We start from the raw sequence: 21,517 nt of genomic DNA, 5'->3' as shown, positions 1-21,517 counted from the left end.
TATCCTAAGATGGGAGTAATTGATAGTCATAACATGATATGCTTAATTAACTAATTCAAACTAAACAAGTGGAAGTATTTACTCTTCTTAAGCACATAAATATGTTCTAACATGCTATATCTGAACTAAAAGGAGAGAAGTAAATGTGTATCAACAAAATGTTTAGTAATAGGTTATGTATTGCTTTTATATATTATGTCAATGCGATGTTGTTTGAATGCATGCTTTTATGACACTGAGTTAAAATTATACTATATCAAAATTGGGATTATGTATTGCCTAATTTTTGTCTCAATCCCCTTCTAACAAGTGAATTGGAGTTTTATCAGGAAAAAATATATATAAAATGTGTGAAATAAGATGAAAATAAGATGAAACCTTCGCAATTCATTTACACTGAGAGAAATCACTAGTTTTTGCTGTTTTCTTCAGTGGTCTTCCTAATCTTGGAAAATACGTGTTACTACTGCACAAAAATGACTGATTCTGCAAGTTTGTTATCATATCCATGGACAGATTTATGAAACTAGTTGCCTTTGTCCCTCCACACATACGTATGGGATGGACTTTGGAGTAGGGGCAGCACTGTCTGTAGCTCCCACTTCCCCTTCCTATAGAATCCCTAGGGTATAATAGACTAGTGCTGGAGTGGAGAAATCAGTCTCAACGAGGACTCGCCAACGCAAAGGAAAGAGCTTCAACGAACCCATCATGGGGGACACAAAGCTCTCTCTTTTGCTTCTTCTGAGCACCCTTGCCTTAGCCCGTAAGTACCTCTCTGACTGGTCCCTGCTGTGAATAAAAATCTTTTTTTTTTACCAGGTAGTAGTTTGTTTCTTGAGTTTACATGTTTGTTATTTTCAGATTTGAAGTATATGCTTTAAAAGTTTTCATTTGGGACATTTTTAGTTTTACATATTAAAATACCAAAGAGACATGTATGCAGCTGTTAACTTTTTAAAAGATTTAAAATGAACTTTTACCCAGCAGTAGTTGTCACACTCTGACCTTAGAGAGCCTTTTATTTCTCTGTTTTTGGTTAGTTCAGGGTGTGATTAGGGTGGGCATTCTAGGTTTTTGTTTCTATGTTTTCAATTGATTTATTTTTTTGCCATGTGTGGTTACCAATCAGAGGCAGCTGTCATTCATATTCTCTTATTGGGGATCATACTTAGGCAGCCCTTTTTCCCACCTTCTGTTGTGGGATCTTGTCTTTGGTTGTTGCATGTGTTTGCACGCCTAGCTTTACGTTCGTTGAGTTGTTTATTGTTTTTGGTGGAACATTTAAAATGAAAGAAAATGTACGCCTACCACACTACACCTTGGTCTTCATTTAACGACGAGTGTAACAGTAGTTTGTTTCTTAAGTTTTCATGTTTGTAATTTTCAGATTTTAGGTATTTTCTTTAGAAGTGTTCCATTCGGAAATGTTCCATTTTAAATATTCTAATGCTAAACCAAATTATCGGTAGCTGTTGACTTGAACAACTAGAATTTGTTTATAAAAGTGGGTGTTTTTATCTATGTTCATTTTGCTTTGCATGTGCAATATCTATTATATCATTTTGTTGCAAAATAGTTTTTTGTTGTAAAATAACACTTGGAACATTACAGAGTGAACTGAAGCATTTCCTCTCGACACTGCACAGTTAATCTCCTAAAATAAGCACTGTCCCTGTTTTGCGAAATTACAAGTTTCAACTTTCTTCAAAACCACAAAATACATTGACTGTATATCAGCAAAACTATTTATGATGGTGAACCTGAACCATCAAAATAAAATGTAAATGATGAAAGTCCTGTTAAACTGGTAGATGCAAATCGAGATCTGTCTTTGAGCTTTTTGTCCTCTATTTGTAGTCTGGTAAAACAGTGTTTTCTAACAAAATGTATGATTTAATAAGTGATACTGTGCAAGCAATTTTACAAATATCTTAATTCTGACAGTGCAGACGTGCAAATATCACTTTCTGTGATGTAAACTATATCCGTTTTTATACGAGTGGGGGCAGTTCCCCCTCACACCCACATGATTTGATAGTGCAGTGAGAAGACGGGACAGGCAGTTGAACAGATACATAACTGCGCCCACACCATTCAAAGAAATTAAAGCTGCTTTTTACACACTTAAACGATTTCAGTCATGTTATAATTCATTATAAAACTTCTGTATAATCCTGCTTTGACCAAAATTGCGTTATCCACTCACAGACTCCCAAGACGATGGTGCCGAAGAACATCCAACATGCTTGTGTACGTACCAACAAATCCTTGCTTATCCTACCAATGTGCTGCAGTTTGCTCACTGTTATGGCAACATGACGGGTCTTTACTCAAACACATTCAAAATACAATTTCTAATCTCTCCCTAGTGGCAAGAAGATACAAGAGCCTTCACAAATATGAATACCAGTACGAAGCAGAGTCCCTGAATGCAATTAAAGGAGCTTCCAATCTCATGAATGGACCCAAGTGCACTTGCAAGGTAGACATCATACCTCAGAGCATTAAGCCTTCACTTCAGTCCATTAATATTGTCCTCACGCAACATCCCAGTAAGCAAGCCGTCTAACCTCTTTGTCTCCCCCTACAGGTCGAGATTGAAGTTCCTCAGTCTTGCAGCTACATCCTGCGCACTACAGGCTGTAGCTTGAGTGAGGTTGTTGATATGGACGCAGAGGGCAAACCTGTGTTCGGACCTGCCCCGGGATCTGATGCCTTTACTGCTGCCATGGAGAAGTAAGACCCCAAGGCTGTCACAAATGCCCTAACCCAACCCTTGTCCCCAATATTTGTTAAAAATTCCTTGTCCTCTCTTCTATTAAGCACATTGTAATTTGGAGTTAACAACTGGTAACCAACCTTTCACTTCTCTCTCCCTACTCAGACATCCTCTGAAGGTTGTGGTTGAGGGAGTGTATGATGTGAAACTGTACCCTGAGGAGGACGAGTCCGTGACCATCTTGAACATTAAGAGAGGTATCATCTCTGCTCTTGCCGTGCCCCTGCTGGAAGAGGAGAACAACAAGAAAATGGTCTGTTGATCGTCTCAGAAAACACCCTAATCATGACTATACACTTTGTATTACAGTGTAGTTTCAGTGATATGAGCAAGTAATTTCATATTGAGTACTTTATTACTCTAATGGGTACTTTAGAGTAGCCTAGTCGTTAGAGCATTGGACTAGTAACCAAAAGGTTGCAAGATCAAATCCCCGAGCTGACAAGGTAAAAATCTACCATTCTGCCCCTGAACAAGGCGGTTAACCCACTGTTCCTAGGACGTCATTGAAAATAAGAATTTGTTCTTAACTGACTTGCCTAGTTAAATAAAGGAAAAATAAACAAACTACCTGGTAAACAATGGTACATATTGGTGCTTGTTTTAGTGAATCCAAGAAAGAAAAATGTAATTATTGTGTAATAAAGCAATAATAAATGAAAGGGTGTGCAGTACTGTTGGCACGCCGACGTGATGCACTACAAGGTATAAGACTAGCAAAGAAAATTATATTCATGGCTCTGCAGAGAGCAATTTCTCACATTCAGTTTTTCAGAAAACATGAATCAGTATTTATATTTATTCAAATATGTCAAGGATCATTGACTTTCCCCTCAGCCCACCATCCACGGCATGTGCAAGACCAACTACATAGTCAATGCCATGGAGGACATCGCTACTGACATCACTCTCAACAGGGACTTGTCCAAATGTGACCACTTCATCCCCCAGAGGGACCACACCAGCCCCCTGGCCCTCATCTCTGGCATGGTAAGACTGCAAGGCAGTAAAAGTTGCTGGTTAGATTCTGAAATACACCCTAAATCATTTATTAATCCTAATTCACTTTTTAACTCCTTCCCAAAAACCCTTCAAAGTACTTATCTTCCTCTGCTCCAGTAGCTGAAATGACAACTAATATTACTCCTAATTCACTTTTTAACTCCTTTCCAAGAAAACCTAAACAATAATAATGTCTCCTCCTACAGCACTATCCTCTTGCTCAGCTGATCAGAAGCTCCCAGACCTGCCACTACAAGTTTGACAATGACAAGAAGCACATGACCTCTGGTGCCTGCACTGAGAACCACATCCTGGTGCCTTTCTCTCACAAGTGTGTAAAACATTATGCCTATAATGTTTTATGAAATACGCACCTGCAATGTTAAGAGATGTTGCATAAGTCTTTATCACCTCTTTGGCTTTCCACAGGGGAGAGTATGGAGTTACCAACGTTGGCAAGCAGTTCCTGACTCTGCTGGAGGTTTCCACATACAATGAGAGAGTTTTTGACCACAGTAAGTATCCCTTACATTGCATTCTAATTATGGAGATGATTGAAAAATGATTTCATTGTCAAAACTGACTTTATCTTCCTGCAGATGTGGCCAACCTTAAGGGTCTGCCAATGGAGGCTGCTGAGGACAAGAGCGTTGTTCAGGACAAAGATGCTCCTCTGGCTGTCCTGAGGGAACTGGCCACTCTGTCCAACGGTGAGAAGAGAGCCCACCTCTTCCAGCAGCTTGTGAGCATGGTCCGTGGAATGAAGACTGAGACCCTGAGCCCTGCTATCCCCGAGGCACTGAAGGTATCCAGACCCCTGACCTACCAGGTTCTGGCCCAGTGCGGTACCCCAGAGTGCAGCAGTGCCATCATGCAGATCCTCAGGACCTTTGACAACTCTGCCTTTGAGGTTGACGCCATCGTGTTCGCTATGGGACTGGTCCCCAACCCCTCTGCCCTCCTGGTCAACGACATGCTGGCTATGGCACGGTACAAGCAGAGCAAGCCTATCCTGTATGCCCTGAGCAATGTTGTCAAGAGGTAAACAGACATTTTAAAGCAACATATTTTCTAAATGGAACTGAGCAGGTGCAGACAATGAAATTCTTATGTTGAATTTCACATTGTCTTCTTCATCAGGTTCTACAAGGCCGAGGGCAAAGTGACCCCTGAGATCGAGGCTGTTGCTGAGTTTGCTGTTGCCCAGCTGGGTGACTGCACTGGGGACAAGGAGCAGAACTTCCTGGCCCTGAGAGTGAATGTTCCATCGCTCCCCTTAGTTTTTTCAGATTTACTCAATCAACAATTTGAATCAGAATACTTAATGTTTGCTTCTTTCTGCTCCCCAGGTTATTGGTAACATGGCTGCAGCCATGGGAGCCGCCAGTCCTGCCCTGAAGTCTGCTGTGATCCAGTGTGTAAACGAGCCCGCCGCTTCCCTGGAAGTCCAACAGGCTGCCATTCAGGCATTCAGACAGACCCCTGTCCCTGAGGAGGTAACTCACTCTTATCCTATTAGCTTTAAAAAATATATATATGGAAACCTTCAACTCTTCGTTCACTGCAGAACTGTTATACACATTCTACTGTTTACAGGGCAGAGAGGTGCTCATGCAGGTTCTTTTGAATGGTGCTAGCCCCCTGCAGAAGCGCGTTGCTGCCTACCTGGTGCTGATGAAGGACCCCCAGCCTGCTGAACTAGCTCAGCTGGCCGCCGCTCTGCCCATCGAAGAAGACCAGCAGGCCAAGAGCTTTGTCATCTCCCACCTGACTAACATACTGGCATCCACAGCAGCGGAGACCCAGGAGTATGTGAGAGATATCATCTGCAGTATTTACTGCCTCAGCTAACAGAAATATTCTGTTCGGTTGTTCCCTTCTCATCATAGGTCTGACTATGTAATAAATTATTCCATCCATTACAGGCTGAGACAGAAGATTCTTGATGCCCTGCAGGGCAATGAGGTTGGAATTGTCATGGATCCCACCAAGTTCTCCCGCAACTACATGATTGGATCTGTGCAAGGAAATATGCTCTTTGAGGGCACCAGCTATCTGCCCAAGGAAGTCATGCTGGAGATGACCCTGAAGGCCTTCGGCTACAATGTGGACATGATGGAGGTAAAAAATACTATTGAATTTGTTTCCCTAAGCCTTTTATAGAGATTATGTTTTTTTGTAGAATATGCAATTATTTTTCTATCGGTCTCATGGTGAACATTCTCTTCACTTGAAAGGTTGGCATGGAAGGCAAAGGACTTGAGCCAACTGTTGAGGCTTTGTTCGGAGAGAACGGATTCTTCCCTGACACGGTTCTAAAGATCGTCTACTTCGTTTCTGACAAGATGCCCCTGCAGGTCAATGAGGTCATGAAGAGGATGATGCCCGCTCTGAAGAAAGACAGAATGAAGAGACAGGTATTTAAAACCATACTATGTTCTTCCTCTTTCCTTACAAAACATTTTAATTAGTGTGATTTTAATCCTAGGTATTTAATTGTAGCAATAGCTAACTGTCTCTTTCCTTGAAAAAAATATTCTGTAGGCTTCCCAGAACATCGTGAGAGAAATCAGCCGCAACCTCAACAGACTGGTCAGGGATCTGAAGGCTCAGGAGTCCCCTGAGGCTATGATTTACCTGAGACTGCTGGGAAATGAACTTGGATACCTGAAGACCAATGAGATAGAGAAGATGGCCTACTCTGCTGGTCTGATGATTGACAACGTACTCAAGATGTTTCCCACTGATGTATGTAGAAAATATGGAGAGAAAAAAACACTATCACATCAGATATACATTCATGTTAACTCATCTGGCAAGAATGACATATCAATGATAAAAAAATGTCAACTCAATTTACTATCCAAAATCTGAAATCTACATGTTCCACAGCTTATGAAGGGACTGATGACCAACGCTGACAATGAAGTCTTCGCCCATTACATCTTCATGGATAACGAATTCTTCCTGCCAACTGCCACTGGTGTGCCACTGAAGATTGCCCTGTCTGGTACCTTCACCCCTGGCATCAAGGGAGGACTGCACATTACACCCGACATGGTAAACTTTTATATTTATTTTCACTGATCTGTTTTCTATTTGTAGTAACCCTAATACATGTGACGTCGGTCAGTCATTTTTGCATATCTGTATAATATCCTTGGACGGATCCCTTTCCCACAGAGCGAGGTCTCATTCATGCCCTCCGCTGGAATTGAGTTTGTGGCCCGGGTTGGTTCCCACATTCCTGAGTACCTTCTCTCTGGCCTGGAGATGCACACCAGCCTATACCATGAGAGTGGGCTCAGCGCTAAGCTCGTCATGGCTGACAAACAGGTCAAGCTGACCATCCCTGCTCCTCAGGGTCCTGCCAAGCTCATCAGCATCACGTAAGTGTCAGAGTATCATTCAGATAATACCTGATGACCAATATCTATCAGAGCCTAAACATTTCCTTTCCACGACCCCTATTATAGCAACAAGCTGTTCGAAGTGACCTCTGCTGGAGTGAAACCCATCCCGTCTCTGGTAGAGGACAGAATTGATGTGTCTGAGTGCACTCCATTCTTAGCTGGTATGAAGTACTGCACCACCCTTCAGTACTCTGATGCTAGCTCCCATGACACTGCACCCTACTTCCCATATACCGGAGATAGCAAGTAAGTACTAGTTCTATGCAAATACATTTTAACATGCTCCATTTATGTTTTCCTATTTTCAGGTAGAAATTGATCTTAGCCATAACTTTTGGAAATGAAACAATTATTTAGGCTTGCTGTGGAGCTCCACCCCACTGGGGATGTCACTGAATACACGGCCACCATCGGCTATGAACTCCTCAGGGAGGGAGAAGAAGGTCGTCAGAAAGTTGACACTGTAAAGGTGGTCCTGAAGGCAGAAGGTATAGATAGCTAAGTTACAAAATCCCTCTTTTAGAGTAACACAGTCCTTCCATTTCTAACGTACAACCTTTTCCTTGGTGACTAACTAATTCAGTTTATCCTGGACACAGGTGCTGACCCCACAGCCACAGCCACTGTGAAGTACAACAGGAGGAAGAATGTCCTCACCACCGACATCCAGATCCCTGACTTTGACTTGGAGGCCGGAATCAGACTGGGCGTTGTTGATGGCAACACCAAGGGCAACGAAATACACTCCATCTCCATTGACTTCATCAACAAGAACATCCCTCAGCTGTCGCTGGTTGGCCGCGCTAAGTAAGCTGACAATGCTACCCCACAAAGTACGTCCCTGTTTTGGTTTCTTCTGTTTTTCCAAATTCCAACTGACTAATGCTTTTCTTTGCAGAATTGAGGCCATGAAGGATGCTATGCTTCAGGTGCAGCTGCTTGTCCCTTCAATCAAGGCTGACGCCACAGTTACAGCCAACGTGAAGCGTGGTGAGGAACTGGAACTTGAGCTTGAGTGTGACATCAAGCTCCCAGAGACCACCTCAGTGCAAAAGATCACCCTAAAATATGGTATGCAGGCATTCAATATCGCCCAGCATTTGTACAATGATAAATTGTTTTGCTTCATGATCAACTTTAACTGTATGTTCCTGAGAGCTTTGCCAGGCTTTAAATGTCAAATATCCATTGGAAAGTCATTAACATTCAATTTAATTTACAATGAATGTATCTTACTTTGTAGATGATGAGAAGATTGTGGCTGAGGTCAAGTCTGACATGAACTCTGAGATCCAGAACATCCTCCCTCATGCTGAGGCATTCCAGAAGATGGTCAGTGATGTTCTTGATCAGCAGGTGGGCCAGACTGACATGAAGGTCCGTCACATCCTCACCAAGTCTGTAGAGGTAAAACAACAAAAAAACACTTTCATCTTATGATCACTATTATGTCCTTTCTGAACTTAATATATTACAATATGTATAGTACCAGTCAAAAGTTGACACACCTACTCATTTAAGGGTTTTTCTATATATTTTTACAATTTTCTACATTGTAGAATAATAATGAAGACATCAAAACTATGAAATAGTTTGTTTAACACCAAAAAAGTGTTAAACAAATCCAAATCTATTTTACATTTCAGATTCTTCAAAGTAGCCACCCTTAGCCTTGATGACAGCTTTGCACACTCATGGCATTCTCTCAACCAGCAGTTCCCACAAATGCTGAGCACTTGTTGGATGCTTTTCCTTCACTCTGCGGTCCAACTCATCCCAAACCATCTCAATAGGGTTTATGCCCTGTGATTGTGGAGGCCAGGTCATCTGATGCAGCACTCCATTACTCTCCTTCTTTGTCAAATAGCTGCAGAATGCTGTGGTGGCCATGTTGGTTGTGTGCCTTGAATTGTAAATAAATCACTGACAGTGTCACCAGCAAAGCACCCGCACACCTCCTCCTCCATGCTTCACGATGGGAACCACACATGCGTTCACATACTCTGCGACTCATCAGACCAAATGACAGATTTCCACCGGTCTAAAATCCATTTCTCATGTTTCTTGGCCCAAGCAAGTCTCTTCTTATTGGTGTCCTTTAGTGGTGGTTTCTTTGCAGCAATTCGACCATGAAGGCCTGATTCACTTAGTTGCCTCTGAACAGTTGATGTTGAGATGTGTCTGTTACTTGAACTCTGTGAAGCATTTATTTGGGTTGCAATTTCTGAGGCTGGTAACTCTAATGAACTTATCCTCTGCAGCAGAGGTAACTCTGGGTCTTCCTTTCCTGTGGTGGTCCTCATGAGGCCCAGTTTCCTCATAGTACTTGATGGTTTTTGCGACTGCTCTTGAAGAAATTTAAAAAGTTCTTGAAATGTTACGGATTGACTGACCTTCATGTCCTAAAGTAATGATGGACTGCCGTTTCTCTTTGCTTATTTGAGCTGTTCTTGCCATAATATGGACATGGTCTTTTACCAAATAGGGCTATCTTCTGTATACCACCCCTACCTTGTCACAACACAACTGATTGGCTTAAACTCATTAAGGAACAAAATTCCACAAATGAACTTTTAAGGCACACATGTCAATTGAAATGCATTCCAGGTGACAACCTCATGAAGCTGGTTGAGAGAATGCCAAGCTGTCAAGGCAAAGGGTTGCTACTTTGAATAATCTCAAATGTAAAATACATTGTGATTTGTTTAACACTTTTTTAGTACCTACATGATTCCATATGTGTTATTTCATAGTGTTGATGTCTTCACCTCTATTCTGCAATGTAGAAAATAGTAAAGATAAAGAAAAACCCTGGAATGAGTAGGTGTGTCCAAACCTTTGACTGGTACTGTATTCTATTACAGGCAACCAACAACTACCTGGAGAAATATGCTGCTGATATCCCATACATGCAGAACCTGAGAGTCCCTGGGATGCCAGAGATTACTCTGCCTGAGAAACTTTTCCTGAATGCGTAAGTTACATCAATCAACTAGCATGAGAATAATTTCAGTCAATACATTAACTGATTTTTTGAGGGGGGGGGGTTCCATGATTAATTCATGATTAAATATAATTTTCTTAAACAGTGAGGCCACAGCTGCTTACCACTTCAACAATGAGCGTATCTTCATCGCCATTCCCCTGCCTCTTGGTGGAAAATCATCTGTGGAGCTGAACTTCCCAGCTGCACTGACCACACCACACCTGGCTCTGCCCCTGCTTGGCCTGGACATTGCATCCTTGGAGATCCCGATCCCTGAGCTTTTCATCCCAGAGACCCTTGATGTGTTTGTGCCCCTCTTTGGAAAAGCTCAGCTGTCCACAAAAGTGAAGAGCAACTTCTACAACTTGGAGGGCTCAGTGTCTGCTGGCAAAGATGCCGCTGAGACACCAAGCTATTCTGCCAAGTTTGATGTGACAGGCAGCTGCTCAATGGAACTCCTGTGCATCAAGATTGAAGGTAGTGCTCCACCTCCAGACATGTTCTAATGCCTTTGTAAATAATAGAGAATTACACCATCTGGAACATGTTTAGTTGTGTAATAATCAATCATTGTTCCTTCTGTGTTGTAAATAGGATCTGGATTGCTTGCCACCACTCCTGCTGATTCCATCAAGGCCCATGTGAAGACCTCCGTGAGCCACAAGCTCATTGATGCCAGCATTAGCATAAAGGAAGTTGGCACTGTTACAGACAACAAGATCAATGTGAAATCCAGCAGCAAAATCGAAGCAACAAGCCCCATGGGTCTGAGTGTAAACCTAGAGCACACCGGCCAAGTTGGCTTCAATACTGAAGCGCTAATACTGGCTCCAACACTGAAGATCTCTGGTGATAGCAACTTGGAGGGAACAGTCAAAGCAGGACCTGTCTATGGCACCACAATCACCACCCAGTCTTTTACCATCTTCCCATTCAGACCAGAGGCAAAGATTGATTCTTCCCTGAAAATCGATTCAACCATTCTTATGGCCCAGAACACCATTGCTGCATCGTTTGCCAATGGCGAGCTGTCTGTTGTGTCTAACACGAATGCATTTGAAGACATCCTGACCCATGCTGCTGAACTTGCCTTCAAGGATAACCAGCTGTCCCTGAAATGTGACACCAATGCCCTTGCCCTTGGCATGAAGATCCACAACCAGGCTGAGGGTTCTGTTGGCTCTGGAGCAGTCACAATCAAGATGGAGACCAACGCTGACCACTCTGAGAATCGCATATACTCTCTTGTCACTGCCTCCCTGGATGTCAATGGCCTGGCTGTGAACAGTGATGCCACTGTAAAGCTGCTTGAGAACAAAGCTGCACACAAAGCTACCCTGACAATGAACAAGGATGGCCTGGCCACAAGCGGAACAACCACCCTGCAGGGCCCGTTCGCCATGGAGAACACCTTCAACGGTGGAATTGATGCCTCCAAGGCAACTCTGTCCATTGAGACCAAGAGTGCATTGAATGACATGAAGCTTGAGAATGCCAACTCATTGACCATCACTCTCTCCAGCCTTGCCTTCAACTCAAAGGCTGAGGCCATTGTCAGCGAGAGCACTTCCTATGCACATGACATCACCATTGACCTGCAGGACTACACTGCCTCTGTAAATGTGAACAATGACCTGAAACTGCTGGGAGCCAACCTCGTCAACGAGGCTCAGCTAAAGGCAGTGGTCTACAAAATTTACTTTACTGGAAGCCTGAAGGGGGCCTATGGTGAGGAAGAGCTCAAACACACCTATGAGATCAACTATGCAGACTTGACCACTAATGCTAAGTGCAGCACTACTGGAAAGCTCCTCGGTGCTCACATGAGCCACAACACTGAGCTTGAAATTGTTGGCCTTGCTGCAAGGATCCAAAATCATGCCCGCTTCAACTCCCAGCCTTTCCGCTTCGACAACACCATCCGTGCCAGCATTATTCCCTTCGACTTCAATCTTGACGCCATCTTTAATGCTGATGGTGACCTGACCCTATATGGCAAGCAGAGCGCTCAGCTCTATGGAAAATTCCTTCTTAAAGCACAGCCCCTGGCTTTTGCCAGCTCTCATGAATGCAGAGCTTCTGTCACCCATCAGCTGGACAATGGCTTCCCCCTGGAAACGACAATTGACAACAAGATAGACACACTTCTGACTCCCCAGGAGCAAAGGGCCATACTTAGGATGAAGTCAAAGTTGAACAGCCATGCCCTCAATCATGAAGTGAGTGCCTACAACAATGCTGAAAGGCTTGGACTGGAGCTGTCTGCAACCCTCCTCACCGGCCTCCTGAACACAGCTGCCAGTGAAGACCAGGAATTCACCATCTCTGGGTTCCTGAAGTATGATAAGAACACTGACAGTCACTTGATTAACCTTCCCTTCCTTAAAAGTTTGCCTGCAATCCTGGAAAAAATCAAGATCACTATTGTTGACATGGCAGAGGCTATTCAGAATTACATCAATAGTGATGAGGTCAAGGCTAAGCTTGAGGCTCTGCCCCATCATGTCAGTGACTTTGTTGCCAAACTGAATCTGGAAGGCAAGGCTGTCCAGCTCAAACAGAACCTGATTGCCCTCACCGAGGAGTACCCCATCACTCTGGAATACCTAGAGGTCTCCCTTCTGAACCTCAAGACTGCAGTTGAAAAACTGCTGATGGGCCTGGCATCCAGTATCCAGGGCATTGTTGCTGCCACCAAGGAGATGATTGCGAGTGGTACCCTGTCTGAAACTGTAATTGAGAGGCTCAGCCAGGAGCTGAATGCCATCAATGAGGAGTATAAAATCACTACTATGATCGTAGCTGTCATTGATGCTATCGAAGAGCTGATCAAGCAGATTGACATGCAGAAACTGAAGGACAGCAGCATTTCACTCCTTTACGACATTGATGCCCAGTTTGAAATCAAGGCTAAAATTGAAAACACAGTGAGTGAATTAAAGCAGTTCATTGAGACCTTTGACAGAACCAAAACTGTTGAGGATCTGAGAAACTACATTTCCTCCATCAACTTGGAAGCTCATGTTGAGCAGCTGATGGAACACCTTCCCACTGAAGTGATCAGCAAGATAATTGAGTCTGTCAAGGCAGTGATCCAGGAATTGGACATCATTGGCAAATTGAATGTTTTCCACGCCAAGCTGAGAGGTCTGATTGTCAAGTATGAGGTTGACAAGAAGGTTGAAGCAGTCCTGGAGAAGGTTGCGGGTCTAATTAAGCAGTTCAAAATTGTTGAAACAATTCAGGTCCTTGCTAACAACCTGAAGGCCATCGATATCCCAGGGAAGGTAATGCAGATGCTGGAAGAAACCATCAACTACTTGAAAGCTACTGAGATCAAACAGGTGATTGAACAGCTGAATGAATATCTTGACTCTGTTGTCCAGCAGCTGAGGTCATTTGATTACAATGCCTATGTGGATGAAGTCAACCAGATGATTTCTGAATACACTGCTCATGTAAACGAGCTGATCAAGGCACTTGAGATCCCACAGAAACTTCAGGCTTCAAGAGAGTTTGTCAACTTTTTTGTGTCATCTGCACTTAACTACATTGAACATCTGAGGAAAATCAAGGTTGCAGACATGATCAAAACAGTGAAGGACATGGTCGACCATGCCATCCTTAATGACCTTAAGGCAATTTCTGAGAGGCTAAAGCAGAGAATCACCGATATGGACCTTAGAAATTATATCATCTCATACCTGCAGCAGGTGAGCGAACACTACACCAAGGTCATCACTGTCATAAATGAGGTGTACGGCAATGTGATTGAGGTGATCCAGAAGTTTGCTGGTGAACAACAAATTGTCAGCGAGGTCAAGCTGATAATTGAGGGAGTTGTTACTGGACTGAAGACAGCTGAGCTGGACTTCCCTTCATTCACCATCCCTCTCACTGACCTGGTCATACCCTCCATGAAGATCAGCCTGGAGAAGCTTCAGGAGATTGAAATTCCAACACAGCTGGATATCCCTGAGTTCACTATCCTGGGTTTCCACACAGTGCCAGCCACCACCGTTTCCTTTGACGATATCAAGCAGAAGGTAACAGAGCTCATAGATTTTATTGTCAACTTTGAGATCCAGAATCTTAATTTGGATGTTTTCTTCGGAAACCTGACCATGAGCTACCTGCCAACCCTACCTGACATTACCCTCCCAGAGATTACATTCCCAGAGTTCTCCTTCCCTGTCCTACCTAAGGTGGCTGCAGAGAAGCTCCTAGAGATTCCAACTCTCCAGATCCCTAAGATCAAGCTCCCTGCCATTCCCAGTGAGATCAGTGTCCCTTGCTTTGGCAAGCTCTATGGTGAGATCAAAGTCAGCACCCCCATCTACAGCATTAGGACCTCTGCTGAGCTCCAGAACTCTACTGACAGTGAGGAGACTCCTCAGCTCACTGCTTTCCTTACCTCCCAGGCCATATCTCCCATTTTTGAGATATTCAGCTACAACCTGGACTCCACTGCTCGCGTTGCCATCCCCAAGTTTAACCGTGTGATAGTTGCAGAGACCCTTAAGTTTACCCACACTGCACTTGCAGTCGAACACCAGGCATCAGTGACCCTCTACCGCCTTGCAGCCCAGGCCTCAGCTAAGACCACAGTCAAGGCAACCACTGCACACTACATGGCTGACATTGTCAATAATGCCTTCTTTGCCACATTGGGTGGTATGTCTGCATCTGTGGACACTACCTACAACCACCAGATCAATATCCCAATCCTTGGCTTCACCAATGGAGCCTCTGTGACCCAAAAGGCTGTTGCCCGCCTGGAGGACACAACAATCACTCTGACCATTGGAAATGATGGTGCTATCAAGTCCAACTCTCACAAGGGCACACACAAGTGTGACCTTCACTTCACCATCAGTCCCAGCACTACTAAGCTGACAATCTCCGCTGACACAGACACTGCCCTTCTGAAGATGAAGCAGACCATGAACGCTGATGCAGTCATTCTCAGTCACATCACATTTGAGGCCCGCTCTGAGGCAGAAGGCCCAGCCATCAAGAACAGCCTTCTGGTGGCATCTGGAAATGCCAATTTGGGAGATATGAAGGTTGAACTGAAGGCAAACCATGACACAGAGCTTGTTGGAGATCTCAGTGGAATCCTGTCAAACTCACTCACTGTTAAGATTCATCCTATTGAAGTTGTCTTTGACTTCCAAAACAAGGGAAACACCAAGCTCAGCTTCAACGAGGCACTGATGGCCAAGATTGATCTCCAGAATGACTACTCTGCCACAATAAAGCCTGAAGCTCAACAGATCAACACTGTGGCTCTTGCCCGTTTCAACCAGTACAAATCCTCCTACAACTTCACTATTGACAACAACAAAAAGGAGGCTGGTATCTTTGCTACCATGAATGGTGAGGCTAATCTTGAATTCCTGACAAACCCCATCAGCATCCCTGAGATTGATCTTCCCTTCATTAACTTGCACATTCCAGCCATCAGCGATCTGAACCTGTATGAGCATACTGGCTTGAAGAACATCTTGACCACCACTGAGCAGTCTCTTGATGTTGCTGCCAAGATCCTGTACCAGAAGAGTAATTTTCACTCTCTGGGCAACCTGATCACTGAACTCTCCCTGAAGTCACCCATCTTCAATCTGAATGCCAATGCTGGACTTTACACTGAAGACGATCTTGTGTTCCGTCTCAGAGCTACCACAGCCTCCATTTTTGAGGCTCTTAAGACCAAGCTTGATGGCACCACCAGTTTAACCATCAAAAGAGGACTTAAGCTGGCCACGGCCCTGTCCTTGGAGAATGCCCACATTGAGGGAAACCATGACAGCACAATCAGCCTGAACACTGACAACCTGGAAGCTGCGGTGTCTGTGGCTACCATTGCAAAGATTGCCCTGCCCATCTTCAACCTAGAAGCCAATCAGAAACTTGTTGCAGACACCAAAACCAAGCCAAATGCTGCCTCTACATTGAAGCTGAAAGGTGATTTCAACCTGCCCCTTATCAAAGCAATTGGCAAGGCAGAGGCTGACCACAGCCTGAAGCTAGAGGGAACTCTTGAGTACATCTCTGTGGAGTCATCCATCAAGGGCAACATTGATGGCACAATCCTGGAATACAATGCTGTTTTGGGAGCTCTGCACAATGAAGCTAACATCTACCTGAATGCTGATGGCCTACGCTCCACCTCAAAGATCATTGCCAATGCCAAACTCAGCAACCGTGAGACAACTATCCTGGAAATGGATGTGGATGAGAATCTGGCTGTTGAAGCCTCCGTGATCCGTGTGTATGCAGTGTTGAAATTCGCCAGCAACAACGAAGCCAATGTGATTACCTTCAACACCAAGGGAAAGCATGTAGCCCAGGCTACCATTGACTTTGCACCATTGACATCACTGACTGCTGATCTTGAGATTGACATGTCTCAGCCAAGCAACATGGGTGACATTTCCCTCTTTGAGAAGACTGCTGTCGAGCTGACATGTACCAAGCAGAAGATCTCTACCACCGCCAAGATAGCCACCCCTGTGTATACGACAAATCTGGCAGCTGAGTTGAAGGGTGATGCCCCTGTCTTCAAGGCTGAACTGAAGTCATCTGCTACCTCTGTCATCAACTTCCTGGATTACGACGTGGATGGTAAAATTATAAAAATGTCCTCTATAATGTCATTATTTGATGCAAAATAATTGTATTTGAGGAAATTGAAACTGCCTCAACAGCTTCCTTCACTGCAAGCTTTGAGAACGAAGCCCTGAGCGTGAATGGCAAGGCTGTCCTTAACCATGCAGATCTGACCATGGACATTCAGAATGTGATTACCCAGGCTATGAGGTAAAGTAATACTTTTAAACAGGCTGATTTAAATGCATAATACATATTGAAACAAATTATTTAGGCTTGTTAGCACAATGTTAATCAAACCATTACAAACATTTAGCAATTTGAAGATACCTGAATATGTATTAGTATGGTTTGATTTGTCATTTGTGCATTTCAGGAAGAAGCGTCAAGAGGAGGGAAGGTAAACACTCAATGTACCTTCAATTCACATCAATCTAGAACTATTGCATGAGAAAATAAAGTCTACATCTTTTGACCTTCTACTACACACATGTATTACATGAAGTTATAAACTGGATGGTTCGAGCCCGGAATGCTGATTGGCTGAAAGTTGTGGTATATCAGACCATATACCATGGTATGACAAAACATTTATTTTTACTACTCTAATTGCGTTGGTAACCAGTTTATTATAGCAATAAGGCACCTTGAGGGTTTGTGATATATTGGCCATATACCACACCCGCCTCGGGCCTTATTGCTTAATTAAACTATGAATGAATAGACAGTAACTGATCACACTGTTTTTCTTCCACTTCTTAGTGTCTCCCGTCACACCCTGAATGTGGACATCACCAGCCCAACCTTCACTGATGTGAACTTCCGCTATGCTGCCCGCAGAGATGGAGTCAGTGCTTCCATCTCTACTCCATCCACTGGGTTCTTGGGTCTTCAGCTCCAGGGCAGGATCCCATCTCAGCTGAGCGCTAGACTCTACAGCCGTTATGCTGTGAGTTTCTTTTCATTTCATTCATCTTAAAATACTCCATATTTGTGTCCCTACAAGTCAAATAAATGTCACCCTATTGTACAGGTCAATTGAAATGGGTTGTGTTTCTCCTATATCTAACAGTCTGCCCCTGAGGATGATGTTGACATCTTGCTATTCAGAGCTACTGCTAAGGATGCCAATAAGATAAAACTACAGGTTGCCTACAACATGAAGGCTCCCCACGACATGCTCCTGGGTCTGAAGGAGAGACTCCCTGCCATCACATCCACCCTGAACAGCTTCTCTAACAAGTATGAGATCTTCGGGCACGTGGAGGGGCTGAAAAGCTCAATCATCAACCTCATTGAGGAAGCCTACACTGCTGCCAACAGCCATGCAGCTGAGCTGAGCCAGCTGTCAATCCTCTTCAGGAACACTGTTTTCCAGTTCCAGAAAACCATCCAGGTGTTCCTGGATGCTGCCATTAAGTTCCTTAGGGAGACAGAGTTCAAGCTCCCTGGCTCTGAGGAAATTACCACCCTGCCTGAGGTCCTCAAGCAGCTGACCACCGGCATTGCCACTATGGTTGAGCAGGCCATCCAGATGCTCATAGACAGCGCAGAGGCCTCCTTCAATGCTCTGGTCGATATGATCAGCGACATCCAGGTCACTATGCCAATTGGTGATGTGATGACTGGAGCCCAGATTGTAGATAACATGAAGCATGCTCTTGCCCAGCTTGTGGGTCTGGTGAAGCATCTGGAGAGCCTTGACATGGTCCTGGAGAAGCTCGGCGAGACCCTGAAGGTCATTGTTGAGAAGGCCCAGGAGTTTGTCGACACTCTGAAGTCTGACTACCTGGATGCCGTCGCTATCTACATCAACGCTCTGTACAATAACCTTGTCGGCGTGATCAAGACCATCCTGGACCAAGTCAATACTGTGTTGAACATGGAGCAGGTGAACTTAGCAATGGAACACATCGCTGACATGGTTCTGTCTGTGGTTAACCAACTCAACCTCGGCATCACTGGTCTTCTGCAGCAGGCTTCTGAGGAGGCCCAGGCTTTCATCAAAGTTAGCGGTGGAAGGCTTGAGATGGAGCTTCCCTTTCCCTTCCACCAGTGAGAGAACCTCACAGACTGAACCTTGAGTGTAACACTACAATGTGTTTAACATTATGCTATTCTGAGGCACAGGGCTGGGAACGTACCTCAAACAAGTATTTCAGCACGTCTTTAAAGCCTTTAGGTAAACATGCAGCTATTATTTGATCATTTTTGTGTAAATGACAATTGGTACACTTACCAACATAAAAATGAAATACTGTTGAGTCCTATTTCACTATCTGTCTGTACCATACAAGATGCAATATGAGTACAAAATAAATAACATTTATACAGCATTATGTTTGATTTATATTTTTCCACCTGCTATGTGTATGTTTTGAGATCCTCAGTATTTTAACAACAAGCATTCCATTAGTGATGCAAATGAGTGATGCGAACCATAGACAGTATTAATATTGATAAGACTGACTTTCTTTCAGTGTTGAGAGATCTTTAGACATAGCCCACATATAACTTCCAAAATGAGCAAAGTGGAAAGCCTATATGAATAATATAAGATCCCTTGCTGAACTTTAAAACCAACCGATATTATGGAATCACAGGACACAAACTCTGGCTCAAACACATAATTGAGCATTATCAAATACTTGTACATGGAATGCTATCAAAACTACCCTCCTATTTCAAATATTGTTTTTCATTTCTGATCTGACTGTAATCCTAACCTGTTTATGGATCTCCAAGGGATGAAAAGTACATATTACTGTAACATAGAGCACTACTCAAATGAAGGGCTGATGTATGCTGCTGGTCACCTTAACACGGCACGTTTAGTGGCTGTGATGTCTTGCCTTGTTAAGAACAAATTCTCTCCTGTGTAGAACGACATTGAGATAAATGTACTCTGGTGTACTAGTCACTAGGGAATCACTCGGGGAGAAATACATTTAACATTTTCTACAACACCCTTAGGGTATTCAGGCTTCAGAGCAGCAAAGGGTAACATCACGTCAGTAGGTAGCTAGTTTAAGTGTGAACGATTTGGAGGATATGGGCTGTTCTACACTAATGAAATAATTGGAACATAAGTATGTGACTGCGTATAGTGTGCAGCTTTCTTTATTTTTCATAAGTTTGTGTAATTTTTCCGTTCATAAGCACCTCTTTAATTATTTAGTGTGGGCGTCAAAAAGAAAGGAGGACCAAGACACTTCTTGTAATTAAAATGCCTTTATTGGGGTGGAATGTCTAATGGAACAAAATATTTACAACTTTTCAGCATGTCTATCTTTCGTCCTGGAGTAATGCAATGATTGAAAAAACAACATGGCTTGTCATGGGAACAAACTACAGAACAAACAGTATTTCAACCATGACTAATGAGGGAGTGGCTACTCACAACATATTATGGTCATCGGTGGACAATTATCAAAGGCAATATAATTTCAAGATAGAAATGAAATACATATGAATATTAAAAGGTAGACTCAGCAAAATGAGTTTGCCATGAGCAGCACCGCAGATATTGAGATGAGAGATGCAAGACTTCACTCTCACACAGTCACACACAGTATCTGCACATGGGCACGGGTTCGCTTCATGCTGTTCACAGATTGGAATCCACCACACCTAAACAGCAGAGAAGTTGAGCCTCACGCTTCAACACTCTTAGTTGTGGTGGAAATTAACTCACTATCCTGTTTACATTTAAATCACTGAGTCTACCTTTAAAGCTGGAATCCTTAATCAGTGGAACAGCAGAATACGCAGAATACATGTGATTGAACAGCAGAATACGTGATTGAACAGCAAAATACGCAGAATACACGTGATTGAACAGCAGAATACGCAGAATATGTGTGATTGAACAGCAGAATACGCGTGATTGAACAGCAGAATACGCAGAATACGAGTGATTGAACAGCAGAATACGCAGAATACGCGTGATTGAACAGCAGAATACGCAGAATACGCGTGATTGAACAGCAGAATACGCAGAATACGCGTGATTGAACAGCAGAATACGCGTGATTGAACAGCAGAATACGAGTGATTGAACAGCAGAATACGCAGAATACACGTGATTGAACAGCAGAATACGAGTGATTGAAGAGCAGAATACGCAGAATACGCGTGATTGAACAGCAGAATACGCAGAATACGCGTGATTGAACAGCAGAATACGCAGAATACACGTGATTGAACAGCAGAATACGCAGAATACGAGTGATTGAACAGCAGAATACGCGTGATTGAACAGCAGAATACGCGTGATTGAACAGCAGAATACGCGTGATTGAACAGCAGAATACGCGTGATTGAACAGCAAAATACGCAGAATACGTGATTGAACAGCAAAATACGCAGAATACGCGTGATTTAACAGTAGAATACACAGAATATGCGTGATTGAACAGCAGAATACGCGTGAGTGAACAGCAGAATACGCAGAATACACGTGATTGACAGCAGAATACGGCAGAATACGGCAGAATAAGCGTGATTGAACAGCAGAATACGCGTGATTGAACAGCAAAATACGCAGAATACGCGTGATTGAACAGCAGAATACGGCAGAATACGCGTGATTGAATAGCAGAATACGGCAGAATACGAGTGATTGAACAGCAGAATACGCGTGATTGAACAGCAGAATACGTAGAATACGGGTGATTGAACAGCAGAATACGCGTGATTGAACAGCAGAATACACGTGATTGA

The 21,517-nt window shown here is 43.5% G+C and overlaps 1 protein-coding gene across 1 annotated transcript; it reads left to right on the top strand.

The window, feature by feature from the left end:
- The first annotated feature begins 667 nt into the window (after positions 1 to 667).
- Positions 668 to 19,104, top strand: LOC118397896 (apolipoprotein B-100-like). Its single transcript, XM_052471285.1, has 28 exons — positions 668 to 766; positions 2,212 to 2,253; positions 2,373 to 2,485; positions 2,594 to 2,739; positions 2,888 to 3,035; positions 3,620 to 3,772; positions 3,991 to 4,115; positions 4,214 to 4,299; positions 4,384 to 4,825; positions 4,925 to 5,039; positions 5,134 to 5,280; positions 5,381 to 5,592; positions 5,710 to 5,905; positions 6,022 to 6,201; positions 6,329 to 6,532; positions 6,677 to 6,844; positions 6,968 to 7,173; positions 7,261 to 7,443; positions 7,555 to 7,685; positions 7,797 to 8,004; positions 8,096 to 8,268; positions 8,441 to 8,604; positions 10,062 to 10,171; positions 10,287 to 10,660; positions 10,778 to 16,810; positions 16,894 to 17,005; positions 17,558 to 17,744; positions 17,868 to 19,104. Exons 1-28 carry the CDS (start codon positions 712 to 714, stop codon positions 18,852 to 18,854), a joined length of 11,400 nt encoding a protein of 3,799 aa, XP_052327245.1. The 5' UTR covers positions 668 to 711; the 3' UTR covers positions 18,855 to 19,104.
- Positions 19,105 to 21,517: the final 2,413 nt, after the last annotated feature.

This window comes from Oncorhynchus keta, chromosome 19 (genome assembly GCF_023373465.1).
Source record: "Oncorhynchus keta strain PuntledgeMale-10-30-2019 chromosome 19, Oket_V2, whole genome shotgun sequence".
Classification (NCBI taxonomy): domain Eukaryota; kingdom Metazoa; phylum Chordata; class Actinopteri; order Salmoniformes; family Salmonidae; genus Oncorhynchus; species Oncorhynchus keta.
The sequence above is the reverse complement of the archived record's forward strand: the minus strand, read 5'-3'. Positions and strand labels throughout refer to the sequence as shown.